The sequence below is a fragment of the Venustampulla echinocandica genome, assembly GCF_003357145.1.
Source record: "Venustampulla echinocandica strain BP 5553 chromosome Unknown scaffold_8, whole genome shotgun sequence".
Lineage (NCBI taxonomy): Eukaryota > Fungi > Ascomycota > Leotiomycetes > Helotiales > Pleuroascaceae > Venustampulla > Venustampulla echinocandica.
Genome location: NW_022474213.1, coordinates 934,827 through 949,124, shown reverse-complemented (window position 1 = coordinate 949,124; position 14,298 = coordinate 934,827). Strand labels below are relative to the sequence as shown.

General features: G+C 48.6%; 3 protein-coding genes across 3 annotated transcripts; 1 reads left to right on the top strand and 2 right to left on the bottom strand.

Moving 5' to 3' along the window:
* Positions 1-572: 572 nt before the first annotated feature.
* BP5553_08676 (uncharacterized protein) lies at positions 573-1,171 on the top strand (the record flags this gene model as incomplete). Its single annotated transcript, XM_032017299.1, has 2 exons — positions 573-926; positions 980-1,171. 2 exons carry the CDS (start codon positions 573-575, stop codon positions 1,169-1,171), a joined length of 546 nt encoding a protein of 181 aa, XP_031866730.1.
* A 713-nt stretch (positions 1,172-1,884) lies between these two features.
* BP5553_08675 (uncharacterized protein) lies at positions 1,885-2,623 on the bottom strand (the record flags this gene model as incomplete). The annotated part of the gene is made up of 2 exons (XM_032017298.1): positions 1,885-2,333; positions 2,404-2,623. 2 exons carry the CDS (start codon positions 2,621-2,623, stop codon positions 1,885-1,887), a joined length of 669 nt encoding a protein of 222 aa, XP_031866729.1.
* A 1,991-nt stretch (positions 2,624-4,614) lies between these two features.
* Positions 4,615-13,050, bottom strand: BP5553_08674 (Thiolase-like protein; the record flags this gene model as incomplete). The annotated part of the gene is made up of 9 exons (XM_032017297.1): positions 4,615-4,682; positions 4,733-5,071; positions 5,126-5,804; positions 5,863-10,727; positions 10,778-12,209; positions 12,264-12,489; positions 12,538-12,580; positions 12,632-12,776; positions 12,829-13,050. The coding sequence occupies 9 exons, from the start codon at positions 13,048-13,050 to the stop codon at positions 4,615-4,617; spliced, it is 8,019 nt and encodes a 2,672-aa protein (XP_031866728.1).
* Between the last annotated feature and the right edge of the window lie 1,248 nt (positions 13,051-14,298).

Genomic DNA, 14,298 nt, shown 5'->3' with positions numbered 1-14,298 from the left:
CAGGTGGTGCACATATATATGTACATACATAACTCAGCTGCCAGGTACGGTACAGAGTAAGCGGCCTTCTCCCACTCCCACCACCTGGCGCTCTCATCCTACTGCCACGCGTTCTCATTATTACCGTACATACGCTCCGTAATCCTGTAAGACATAGCACAGTAAGTCTTACCTTCGTTTATACTTGGCACGGGGCGTTCATTAAAGACCCCGAACCACGCAAACGGCAACGCAACGGCGACTTTACCCCTGCCGCCTAGACGGATCCAAAATTTCCGCAGGGGAGCAATTACCGTTTCCCGATAAGAGAAGGATTGCAACTCCATCGCTGTCTCATCAGCAAAGTGCAGATGGTGTAACATCGTGTAGTGATGATGGTAAAGGTGCCGACCTGAGATGAGATACTTGGGATGAGCTCGCCAAGAAGGGTAAGCAAAAACAGCTGAGATCGCAGTATTTAATACAATCCAGAGACCCGATAATCGATTGCGTTTTTGTTCTATCTCATCACGCATTCCATCTCCAGTCAATCAGATTTAAAAGTTTAAAGTACTCTCTCCATATCTATCATCATGTTAGTCCTCAAGTCTATTGTCCTTGCCGTTGTTGGCCTTACCTCCACCGTCGCAGCAGCCGCATGCTGCTCCGCTGAGAAACGCGATGTTGGTGGACTGAGATCCGATTTTGCTCTGCTCAACACCGCAGTAAAATACAATCTTGGTAACATCACGGCCTATAACGGTGGAGTGGATAATTTGGGACCGCTCGTTACCGCTGGCCAGCTGGTCTCGACCGTTCTCACCAAGACCACCGCCGACATCACGGCTCATGCTGCCTTCACTACCTCTGACAGCATAACCATGCTCATCGAGGCAACCAACACCCTTGCATTGCTCACAAACACTCTCAACGCCCTCAACAACAAGGTGCGTAACTGCAATAAGTTCCAATGTCAACCCCTCACTAATTTTTCGTAAAGCAATTACTCTTCAGAGCCGCAGGCATCCACACCGTCGTACTCAAGTCCATCCAGGAGCACAGTGCGGAGGAGAGCGAGATGTACGACCAACTCGTGGCCAAGGCGACCAACGATACCAAGTCATCATTCAGAGGGCTTCAGGATACATTGAAGCAACTGTATGACATTGTCATTAAAGCCTACTCCGCATAAGGATGCAAACGTCGCATGTCAGGCGGTCAATGATAATGAGGGTTCGCTTTTAAATTCTTGAGTTGGTTGATTTGCGGGCATGATAGACGTGATCCGCTATTGAAGTTTGGCTATCTTATGAGAAATTAGAGGAAACTATTTTTTGCGTCCTACAGCTCCATCCATGTGAATTATGTATTTTGTTTTTGTGGTTCGAATTCTCTGTAACGCCCGTCCTCAGTGATTAGAACTTTCCATATGTGCGTGATTCTTCAGACAGTTCAAATGAAATTATTAAGTGGAATATATTCTGGAACAAAGCATGCTTTAGTTCATGAAGTTTTAGACATGTTTTCCCTGATTTTCGTATTTTCAGATGGATACGCTTCATCCATCAAACTGGAAAATACCACGGAGAGAGGTTTATTTGATTTTTCATGGGTGGGACCCGTAACTTAGGGGCAAGCTCCGCCCTTTAGACCCCATCTAAATTTTATTCGCAGGTACGTCAATAAAAGCAGGGTAATACTCAAGGTAGAGATCTCATTGGGGCACCATGAAATGCTGGCGGGCCAGTCTATTATTATACTCGAATTTAAAATTTTGTACAAAAATCACACACTCTCTATCGCCCGCACACACATAGAGTTCTATTCGCCTCCGTATCCGGCATCCCCAATGTCATCCCGATCCGCCAATATCGGTTTCTACAATTTCTCTCAAATCGCCATAATTTAGAAGGCTGCGAGAGCCATCATACCCACGATCGCGACTGATCCGAACCCTGCAGCAAGGCCATTGGCACCACCAGTGACTGGAACAACGGAAGATGTTGGGCGGCTGCTGGTTCCATTACTGGATGGGACTGGGGAGGCGCTGGGCACTGCAGTGGCGGTCGGCTCTTCGTCATCGTCTGTGCAGGTGTTGGTGCATGGAACGGTGACGAGGCTGCTGGAGCTGACAGGAGAAACCGCAGCGGAGTTTGTAGGAACTGGTGCATCGGTGACTGAGCCCGATGATGAGGCGGTGGGCTTTGCCGGTGTGTCGGGTGTTGTAGCTGGAGTAGTAGATACTTCGGTGGGAGTAGTGGTTGGCTTCTCTACTGGAGGGCTGGTGCTGCTACCGCCGGCTGCTGCGCTGGATGAAGCTTCGGCACACTGCTTGTTCACAGCTTCGATAACCTCTGACGGTGGGTTAGTAATCATGCTAAAATAATGGCTATGAGAATGAGAGCATTCCATGGGGGAACGTACCAGCAGCTTGTGATGTGCAAGCGGCAATGACACAAGTTGTAGCCACGGCTTGGATGGCCACCATGTTTGAAGTCTTGCACATGCACAAGATATCAGTCACCTCGCAAGTGGTAGCGCTTTCCGTAGCACTGGCAATGCATTTGAGGGCGCATTCTGGGACCGCGGCATTGCCAATGCCCAGGAGAGTCAGAAGGGCGAGGGAGGTGTATCGGTACTGCATTTTTGCTTGGAATATTGCTCTGAATTTGAGTTGTTGGTCAAAAGTATCTCAAAGTAGGTGGACTAAGGAGACTGAGACTGGGCCGAGAATAGGTAACAAGAGGGATAAAGGATTGAGAACATGCAAAGAGGGACGCAACCTATGTAAATGGAGATAGATGTTGAATTGAAATGAGCCATGCATTGCAGGAAAATGCAGGTACAGAGAAAGGAGATCGCCGCGAAACGCCCCATCGGCCTCTACCCCATGGCGCTGATTGGTACAACTTCATCGCTGTGTGCAATTGATAACAGTATTGACGTAAATATTGGGCTTTCGGTCTGATCTCGAAAAGACCAATTCCAGTATTTGGAGCTTAAGCTATCGTACTGACGAAAACCCGCCGAAGTCCCCTGGATATATGAGGCTATCTTCTAGGGTTTACACACGAGGTGGCCTTGCTCACCTAGCGTTCGGCGAGTTTTGCACGGCGCAGCTTGCCAGGATACTGCGCGTCGTACCACGTTTTCAATTATTGAATGCAGATACGAGGAAATAACCATAGCATCTGCTCCGTACAACTTGTGCTTGTACCCAAGTACTTTGTGCATACTTCCTCGCATCCCCGAGTCCTCGTGGGTTTGGGGATCCCCTGGAAAGGCCATCCCCAATACTCCGCAGCCGGGCTCGACTCCATCGCAACGGAAGGATTTCGACAAGTTTATATAAAGTCTAGCGGCTGTCGCTGTCGACCTGTACTAAGTATTCCGTGCGAAGTGCGAGTTCTCTTATTGGCAGACCGTAATTGTCCCTGGGTCTGCGCCTCACGCATCTGAGTTAGTTTGGACGTTGAACGCGGCGTAAGCTTAACAAACACCTGTGCTGAGTTTGGCGACTATGACCGGGTCCTCGTGTGCCTCTTCTTCGCCCTGATATCTCAATATTTATTGAATCGGAGAAACCCGCCGTAACCAATCCCCCTTTGACCAAGTTCCGGATCAATATCGGCAGGCACTGGATAGACGACTGAGCAGTGAAGACGAAGCAGATTGGTGATGAGAGGATGCGGGATGCTGGAATCGATAGCCGATGAAGGATTTTCCGCGCTTCGAAGCCTGTTGTTGCGTCTCAAGGATATAGATTCAATAGATAGAGGGTGAGACCTAACTCTCGATCGGATTGCTCTCCGTGGTTACATCGTTATCCTGGGGGCTAGACTGACCTTGCCAGGCCACGTGTAAGACTGATGATCTTGAGCCAGCATGGGAGACTGGGAGTAGAGGCCAAACCTTGCTGCCCCGACGGAGCGAGGCACGCCCGGTTCACGACCTCCGCTTCCTCGTAATAGTTGGTCTGGGAATGGTTGCGATCTGCGGTCTGCGATGCAGTTTAAATTTTAAGTTATGAAAGGGGCCGTGACGCTGAAGCCCCACTGAGCCCTACACCAACAACAGTTTATTAGTGGGACCTGCGTAGTGCAACGTCTTTATATCTACCACGACGGTACAACCATAGCTTGAAAAAGAAATACCTCTAAAACTGTTATTTCTAGTCAACAAGTCTTGAGATATTTTGGAAATTCATTATTGTGGGAATATAAGTAACAGTAGTAGTCGGTGTTATCGCTGGAGCCTGCAAGGTACACAACCGGAAATGCTTAGGAATCGAGGACTTCGATTAAATCCATAGCAAAAACAAGAAAGAATAAACAATCATAAGAAGCTAAAATGCCAACAAGGATCCATCTAAGATCGCAGGCCATCCTAGTATAATGAGATTTCACTTTGAGCGAAGTCATCTTAGGCTGCTTAGTAACTTTACTAATCCATGAGCCGGTGTTCGGGTCCAGGATATCTAGGTCAAGTAAAATAAGTAAAATACGACGTATGATATGAGCTGCTTGAATTTGGAGTAAACGACTATCAAATTGCCTTATATATAAAAACTAGGAAATAATAATTGTACATGACAATATTAACACCGCGGAATAATACCAAAAGCATTACCATCCCTTAAGCAACCTCCGTAACAGAAATAGTAGTACCACCAACTGCGCCCTCACCCTCAGATTTCAAAACCCCTAAAGAACTGTTAGAAGTTGACAGCAGCTGCTAACGTGAAAAGACTTACCCTCAACATTTGCAGCAGGTCGAATAGCGATCTCCACTGTGGTTTCTACGGTGGTTGTAGTCGTAGAGACGACTTGGACCTTGGCAGGGTTGTCACTGGCAGTCTCAGCATCGGCTGCGGCTGCGACTTTCCCCTCTTCATCCGCCGCTGCGGTGTCTTGCTCTGGCTTTTTGTCTGGCACTTCAGCCCTCAACTTCGGAGGCAAAATCTTGCTGCCTTCGCTAATCTTCATCGCGAGGCCGTGAATCGGGACGGGGGAGAGGATGTCCAGAATTGAAATATCCGATTTAAGTTCCTTCATGACCCAGTTACGGACTTCGACAGCGATGAGAGAGTCCACTAGATAAAACTGTTAGTATATCAAATCATTTAAATCTGCTCGGGAAAACTTACCTCCATAAGCGTGAAGGGGCTGTTCGATATTGATATCCTCAGGAGATATGAATAATGCTTTGGCAAGTCGAGCCACTAAGGCCATCTCCACAACACCAGCAGCCTCCGCCAACGAGTCTGCACTCACAAAGGCTTCGCGTGTAGGGTCTTCCGTTCCGGTCGTAGCGCCGGACTGTCCATCAGCTTTTCGAAGCAACATGAACTTGCTATCACGAGCCCAGGGCATGGAGATCATCATGGATCTCAGCACCTCGCCTCCAATGATTCCGGTGGTTAGTTGTGCAAGCATTGGTGTCTCGCCCCGGGTCTTCCCAGCCACAGCTGCGAGGAAAATGTGGCGGATCTCATCTTCAGTGATCTGCATCTTCATCATAGGATTTCGCATCTCATAGTTGTCGGCATTCTCAGCCAGGTATCCGATACCAGTGACGGCACTAAGATCAATCGAAGTGGCTTTCATACCCTTGTTCTGGCGGTAATGGGAGAGTGCGTTCTGGAATGTGTTTCCAGCTGCATAATTAGCTTGGCCGGGGTTTCCAATGATACCAGAAGTAGAGGAGAGCATGATGAAGAAGTCCAGATCCTGGGGGAGAAGCTCGTGCATGTTCCAACTTCCTTGGATCTTTGGACCGGCGGCTGCGATCCAATCGTCGTGAGACATGTTTTCGAATACAGTGTCCTATTCGTGTTAGTATTCTGTCTAATTAAAATTCTAGTAGATAGTTGTGTGCACATACCTTCAACAACATAGCACAGTGTACGAATCCCTTAATCTTCGGCATCTCCGTGGATAATTGATGAAGACTTGCTTTTAGGGCTTCTCCGTCGGTAATATCACAAGCGTAGGCAACGGCTTGGACATCCTTACTGCGAAGTTTGGCGAGATAGGCCTTGCTCTCGTCACTTGCATCACCCGACCTTGAGATGAATGCAATGTGTTTTGCCCCGTGCGTAATCAGTAGCTCTGCCAAACTCTTACCAATTCCGCCGAGACCACCCGCAAGTAAGAATGTACTCTCGGAATCGAGTTGGAGAGGCAACTCCTTCTTTGGCATGACAGGGACCAACTCGTCGTGCTCGTATGTAAGAACAATCTTTCCAGCGAATTTGCCTGACTGCAATCCACGGAAAGCGTCCTCAGCCTCGGAGATCTTCATGACAGTAAGTGGGAAAGGTGGCTTCACATGACCATCACCAAGAAGCTTGAAAATCTTCTCCACCACCTCGGCGCATGCGTCAAGTCGATGGGGCTCAGCATCCTCAGTGTACTGGGCAAGATTGAACGCGGAAAATGTGCAACCCCGAATAAATGGCGCCATTTCGAGCATGTTGTTGGACAAAATATCTCGCTTGCCAACCTCGACAAAGATACCAAAGTCGGCAAGGCAGTTCCAGCTTTGTCGCAACATCTCGCCGTAGGTCGAGTTCAGGACAACATCCACTCCTCTTCCCTTGGTTTCTCTCATCACTCCTTGGGCAAAGGTTGTGTCTCGGGAAGTAAAGATGTGGGATTCTGGAATTCCGTACCGTTCCATCAGTAATTCTTTCTTGTATGTAGAGCCAACTGTGGCGTAGACAATAGCTCCAACGTGTTGCGCAAGCTGCACGGCTGCTTGGCCTAAACCACCCGCTGCAGAGTGAATAAGGATCGTGTCTCCTTTCTTTAATCTGCCGTTATCATACAAGGCGAAATATGCTGTTGTATAAGCAATAACGCAAGTAGCCGCGGCTGCGGGAGACATCCCCTCTGGAACGGGTTGAATGGTCTTCCACTGGACTCGCACGTTGGTAGCAAAACAATCTTCAGTTGAGCCAACAACAACTTGACCAACATGGAACTTGTTCTTAGGAACATCGCTTCCCATAGCAGAGATTCTACCTGCAAATTCAGCACCAAGAGCAGTGCTCGGTACATACCCGAGTGCTGCCATCACGTCCACGAAGTTCAAGCCTGTGGCGAGAATCTCGATATCGACACGATCATCACGGAGTGGCAATTCGTACTCTACACGGTCCACAAACCTGAAAGTGTCAAGCAAACCAACTTCACCAAGCTGCATTTTCAGAGGTCGACCGGGCTGGCGGAGCGGCTGCATTGTGGGTACTGGAGCGTTGTTCCGTTCAGCGAGAGATGAATTCATCTCTTGGTGTTGCACTAGTCGTGGGATGTAGAGGGCACCGTTTGACTCCGCATACTCATGGTCAACAACATCATTATCAGGATCGCTACCGAAAGACGTATCGAAAACAGCCCTGAGAAGAGAGCTCGCTTTCTCCGACTCAAGATCTAGGGACTCAGATAGATTGAGGTTGAAGAGGCACAAGTGTGGCAGTTCAGATCGGAGAACTCGGAAGAGGCCTAGTGCTGCTGATTGGTTAGGAATCGTACTTCCCGGCTCGATACCACCCCGATTCACCCAAAGAACGCCAGAGCTCTTGAGGAGGATATTCTTGACACTCTCATAGTTTTCTGCTGAGGGTGCTTGGAGCAAAGCATCATCTAACTCAATCAACGAGATGAATAGCTTCTCCGATGAATCCGTGACAGATGCCAATGAGGCTCGCTTGACATCGAAAGCATTTGAAGCGAGCGACTTTTCGATGTTGGCGGCTAAAGTCTCGACGAGGGGTGTGGTAGTCTCGTTCACGAGGATCACAACCTCATTGCTAAGCTTTTCAAGAGGCTTCTCTAAGCTCGAGATCAACAAAGATGCCTGGCTTGCTGCATCAGGAGCAGGTTTTGCCAGGAAGGGCGAGGAAAATCCATTCTCTGAGAGAACGCGGGTCCACTCCTCGAGTTCGAAGTTGCTCTGTTGTTTCGGGCTGTCAGCCTTTGCATTCCACCATTCTTCTGTGATACCAAGCAGAAGTTCTGCGGTACTGGTGAACTTTGGCACTGCACCAATCACCAATTTTCCACCGGGATTGAGGAGAGCTTTCGCATGCTTGAGTGTAACGTCAACCCCTGCGGCTAGGTAAAGGATATCAGGGATCAGGACGATATCGTATTTATCTGAGCTTTTCTTTGTGGAGCCCTGCTCGAGATCGAAGGCGCAAACGTCGACATTCGAGAATTTCTTGAGCAACGTCTTTGTCTTATCAAGGTCCGAAGAGTCCGATTGTGCAAGTGTATATTTTTCAAAGCGATCTCCAGCACCATCTTGGCTCGATAATGTCTGAAGAACAGAGATTGCCGTGCTTGTAGATCTGTTTGGGAATTCAAATATTCGGAGGTTAGCATCCTTGAAACCTGCTAACTCAAACCAACTCGAGACCATAGCATTGAACTCGTCCATGGCCAGGACGTTGTCTGTGAGTTGCAACGCATCTTGATCATCTAGGTCTTGGATAACTTGCCCAGCATCTACTGAACCTTCGATTATCTCAGGTAACTTGGAGCCAATAGTTTGCAATGTCTTTCCAATTGCAGGGACCTCTGAGGCAGCCTGGAGTACCAGGTCGTCCGCATCTTGAGAAGCTGCTGTAGTGGCGGAATCGACCTTAAGAAGGTTGCGTAGCCATTGTGCACGTAATTGAGCCGGCTCATCTAAAGACGTTTGCGAATCCAGTGAGTCGACGGCTCGTTTAATGTAGATGGCAACAGCTTGGTCCAAAAGTTCATCATTCTTCTGACTTTCATCGATTGGCGAGTTTTTGGAGAGCAACACAGCACTCGTTTGCTGGTCTAACAAGGCTACATCCTCCTTCCACTCAGTATGGGTACAAAGCATTGTTGAGTTGTCAATGGAGTTTTGCGAGTCCTCGGAATCCAGACTGGTGCTAACAACGTCGTCGACAATGATGTAAGGTTTTGAGAATTCTGAATCAGAGAACACAATGTTTCCGATAACTTGACGAGGACCTGCCTTATGCGACTTCTGGTAACCCCTGAGAGCCGCCCCGGGAGTGTTTGGCAAATCTGCTGATACGTAAAGAGACCCAATTGCCGCAATGACAGACATAACTCCTGTGCTAGTGTCACTACAGAGAGACCGAGAGAACAGAATCTGGAAGACGCCGTCAAGGACCGTTGGATGGATCAATAGAGGATATTCGAAGTTTTCGGGCATCACGGCAGCGGTGTCTGGGACCGTCAATGTAGCACATCCAACGTCCACCCCGCCGCTCATTTCAGACAGCAGCCTAAACAGGGGGCCAAATTGCATGCCATCTCTATTAATATCCTGGTAGAGGACGCCAATGTCGATATCATCTACGATTTCGGACTTGACTTCGGCATAAGTATCCTTATACTTTTGCGTGGATGCGACGCTCTCGATACCTTTCTCAACTTCTCCACTCTTTGTCACATAGCGTATTTGAACAAGGCCATTGCAGTGCTCCGTGGTAGTGTTGTCTCGAGCAATGGAAACCAAACTAAACCGACGCCAAACATATGTTCCAGTCTTGGTACCAAGGTAATGGGGTCGGAATTGCATGACGGTCTCCGTAGCCTGGTCTGGTGTTTGGAACATCAAGGCACGTGTGAAGTTCAGCTCTCTGAATTCATATCCTTCCACGGTTTTGTTGGGGTCGAGGATCTGTTGGCAAGCCTCGATAGCCATAGCTATCATTGCAGATCCAGGAAGAACAACTTGCCCGCCAATGACATGGTCCATAATCCACGGTATTTCAGTGGGCTTGAGAATGTTCGTCCAACGTGGCTCGGAAGCTAATGGGGTAAATCCATCCATAGGTGAACCCAGTAAATCAGTTCGAGGACCAGGAGGGAATCGTCGGAAAGCGTTTTGGCGAGATTCATGCCAGTGGGACCTCTCATGGTTCCAGGGGTATGGTGGAAGATCAGTTAAGACCTTGTGGCGTTTAGGAGTCTTCTCGACAGTATTAACCAGATCTAGATTGACATCATGGCCGTGACCCCAGAGCTGGCCCACTGTCTCGATGGCGTTCTGGAATGCATCGTTGCCTCGGTTGAGGACAGAGAGGCACACCACCGCCTTCCTGTAGTCTTCGCTAATGGCTGTAAGAATCTGGTTGAGCGGCCCCTTAAGGGCAGCATGAGGACCAATTTCGACCAAAGTCTGGACATTTGGTTTCTTCTGTCGCTTACTTCTAGCATCTGTTGGTGCAAGAAGGGCGGCGACGGCGGTGGAAAATTTGACGGGCTGCAACATATTCTGAACCCAATATGAAGCACCTAGGTCGTTCGACGTTATTTTCTCCTTCGTTACTGATGAGAACATTGTGACAGAGCCATCGGTCTCATGGGTGGTAATATCCTTGATAGACTCCAGATACTCTTCTGCAATGTGGTTCATGTGGTGTGAATGATATGCAGTCTTAACCTTAAGCTTCCTGCACCAGACGTCGTCTGTTTTGAATAGTGCTTCTATCTCATCAATTGCTGTTACATCTCCAGAGATGGTAACACTTGAAGGACTGTTGATGCATGCAACGACTGCCTTTCCAGTCGTGAGTTTATCGACGTAATCCTGCGCGGCAGATTCGGATAACGCAACAGCCATCATCATACCGTCAAGCTCCGGATGAGCAGAGGGAAGTCGCCCAGAGAAGAGACCACGGAAGTACGCAACTTTCCATGAATCTTCTTGCGACAATGCACCACTTGCGTAGGCGGCAGCTTCAGAAGATTAGAATTTAACAGGCTATGGAGGATATAATTCAACTTACCAATCTCTCCAGAGGAATGGCCTACAACGGCTTTGGGAGTTATTCCCCAGTGCTTAAGAAGATCGACAATTGCGACTTGCAAGACAGTGCACATTGGCTGACTGATCTCAGCATTGTTCATCTTGCTTGTCTCTTCCGGCTTGTTAAGCTCCTCGAGAACGGACCAATCGCTACCTAGAGATGTGAGGTATTGATCGGCCGCATTAACGCTCTCTCGGAAAATAGCATGCACCTGTAGCTCACGTCCCATGTTATAGTATTGGGAACCTTGGCCAGTAAACACGTATGCACAGGCTGGAGCTCGGGCGGCTCTACGAAGCTTTGGAAGGCCACGTTTTACTGCGCCTAAGAGTTCTGTCATGGAATCTGCGACAGCAAAGCGACGCCAGTCAAAGGCCGTACGGCGCTCTGCGAGAGTGTATGCGAAGTTCTCAACATACTCTGCCATTTGAGTAGCCAATGATTCCTTATCATCCTCAGACTTCTCTTGTCGTGAAGACCACTCTTCAATGTGCTTCGAATAAGTTTCAATCAGTCTGTCCACACCAGATTGTTCTGGTGAGGATAGAGCAAAGAGCTTAGGGGTGCAAGCTGAAGGCTTGAATCCAAACGTACTTCGGCCCGAAGTTGGAGTGCCAATCGATATTCCAGAGTCCGAAGAGGAATCTGCTATATCGGAAGGTTCTCCAAGCGTGACATGGTTCCCTTGAAGATTGTGCTCCTGGAGGTAATGCAAAGCATCATCCAAAATTACATGGGCATTTGCACCACCATAGCCAAAGGAATTGACACTTGCTCTCCGAAGACCAGCCATTGGCCATTCAACGAGGTCCCTATTCAGCTTCAAATGCCAATCATCCAATTGCAAATTGGGGTTGAGGTTTTCGAGACCGACAACTTTGGGAATCTTTCCATTCTCCAGGGCGAGAACTGTCTTGATCACACCCGCAATACCGGCACTGGCTTCCAAATGGCCAAGATTGGTTTTGACGGAACCGACAAACAGGGGGTTCTCGGGGTCACGATTGGCGCCAAGAGATGCCCCAATTGAAGAAAGCTCAATAGGATCACCGACTGCAGTGCCGGTTCCGTGTGCCTCGAAATATGCTGTGCGATCAAAATCCAACCCAGCAGCGTCGTAGGTAGATCGGATGAGTTCTGCCTGGGCTTCACTGCTAGGCATCGTGATACCCGGGGTCTTTCCATCCTGATTCAGGCCAGAGCCTCGAATAACGGCTCTGATTGTGTCGTTGTCTCTCAGAGCATCACACAATGGTTTCAGAATCAGAATACCTGTTCCTTCCCCACGACCGTAACCGTTGGCCGATTCGTCGAAACTATGGCACTTTCCGTCAGGGCTGATGAAATGTAGTGCAGTTAGACCTCTAGAGAGCTCCGGTTGAAGGATGATGTTGGTGCCTCCAACAATAGCCTAAGATACATGTCAGAACGTTGTGAACGGAACTACTACTAGAGGTGTACTTACAGTCTTGACCTCCCTGCTACGTAGCCCTTGCACAGCAAGATGAAGGGCGACTAAACTAGATGAGCAAGCAGTATCAATACTCATACTAGGTCCGCGAAGATCGTAGAACCACGAAAGCCGATTTGACAACATGGACATTCCATTCCCGGTTGCCTGGTACAGGGAGGTATCGTATATATGGGCGGTTGACGTGGTTTGATAGTCATTATTGAATGCCCCGACATGGCTACTAAAGTTAGCAGAGCCCATTTATAGAACATTGGAAAACTCGTACCAGGATGTGGCAGTGCCAGCAATATCTTTGAGAGATATTCCAGCTATTCAGTACGTTAGTCTAAGCATACAGCTGTTGCAACTGTGGGACTTACCGTTCTCCAATGCCTCGTACGTTACTTCAAGAATGGCTCGCTGTTGGGGATCGGTACCAGCAGCTTCGGCTGATGTCATGGAGAAGAACGAAGCATCATATTTAGACACATCCTCTCTCATGAAGAACCCGGTTGTGGTAACAATCTAACGGCTAATTGTTAGTATTGAACATTGGTGGGGAAATGGGATGACTAACGGCGCCTCCACGCTCAGAAGAAGGATGGTAATAAGCATCGAGTTTCAAGTTTCTGTTCTCAGGCATCTCTCCCCATGCTGATTCACCACGAGACAAAAGGTCCCAGAAGCCTTGAGGTGTATCTGCATCTCCCGGGAACCGACAGCTCATGCCGATAATGGCGATCGGCTCGGGATTCGTCTCCATGGTGATATCGGCACCGGGGTTACTTGGCTCTGACATTCTGCATGAAGCCACAAAAAATGAGAGAAGAGGCAAGTTTCCAAGGAACTAAGGCAAGGAGAGTTGTCTTGGAATCAAAGCCAGAATGTACAAGTACAGAGTGACGCGTAAGTGCCAGCTCATACAGTCCTGCACTGCTGTCTTATATTAGACTGCAAGAGCCGGTTAGGAACGATACAACTACTTGCCAAGTAGTTTCCATAGCTCCACGTGCCTGGCACGAGGCAAAAACATGTTCACCATATCCCTGGAAAGCGGCAAGCAAGCATGTAGAGAGAAAAGGACCGTAAGGCGGTGCAAGTACTGCAGGTACTCCTGGGCTGCTTCGGCGGGATCAAAAGACACCGGTGGGAGAGCGGGAAAACACTCCCAATGCACCGTCAAGGTAACGTTCAGCAAAAGGCTCCGKAATCGTGAAGGCAACAAGAAGGACGATCACGATACTCCGTAACGACCTTGCAAATCGGGAAGCTCTCCCCACACTCTTTTTGGGAATTTTGATAGCATCAAGCATGCAATGTACCTGCTTTGGCCTGCAGAAACAGAGGGAGGCCACTGAGCCTTCCAGGGGACAACCCCAAACAGCCATTTAATTTCTACTCATGGAGTAACGGTAACACCAAAGGATCACTACATCCAGGACCACGGCACTTGGTCCTGCACATTGATAAGAGAAGGCAAAGCCCGTGAAGTCGTATTACCATGGTGTCGAGGCAACTTAGAGTCTTGGACGTCGTTCGAGTACACTTGGTCCGATTGTCGCCTCAGGCGACAACTCCTGAGGCCCAAATTCCCGTAGATAAGACGCTAACCACATGGGGCGTTTGTGGTCAGCTGGTTGTCAGCCCCCCTTCCCCATGTCCAGGCCCCCCTGGCTCACTACGCAATACAGGGGGGGCATAATTCGCACAGATACGAAGTATGTACAATGTGGTACCAGTGTAGCATTCTCCAGGCTGTGGTCACTTTCGGCGAACTCCTAAATATTTCCAGCTTCCTACCGAGATATGCACTTACGCAGCACTATCCGTTCTAGGGTGGATTTCCTTTAGCTTCTAATTCCTATTTCTGTGCTCGTTTTTCTATCTAAATGTGAGTAAGTACGGAGTAGGTATTAATATATTTTATAATAAACTTTAGTGGATATTAGACGTGGGATGAAGGAGGGGGAGAGGAACTATCGTTTTTAAAATTTAGGCTTTTTAAAGTCAGGGAGCTAAGTCTACGTGCTATGTAGCTACCTAGGTA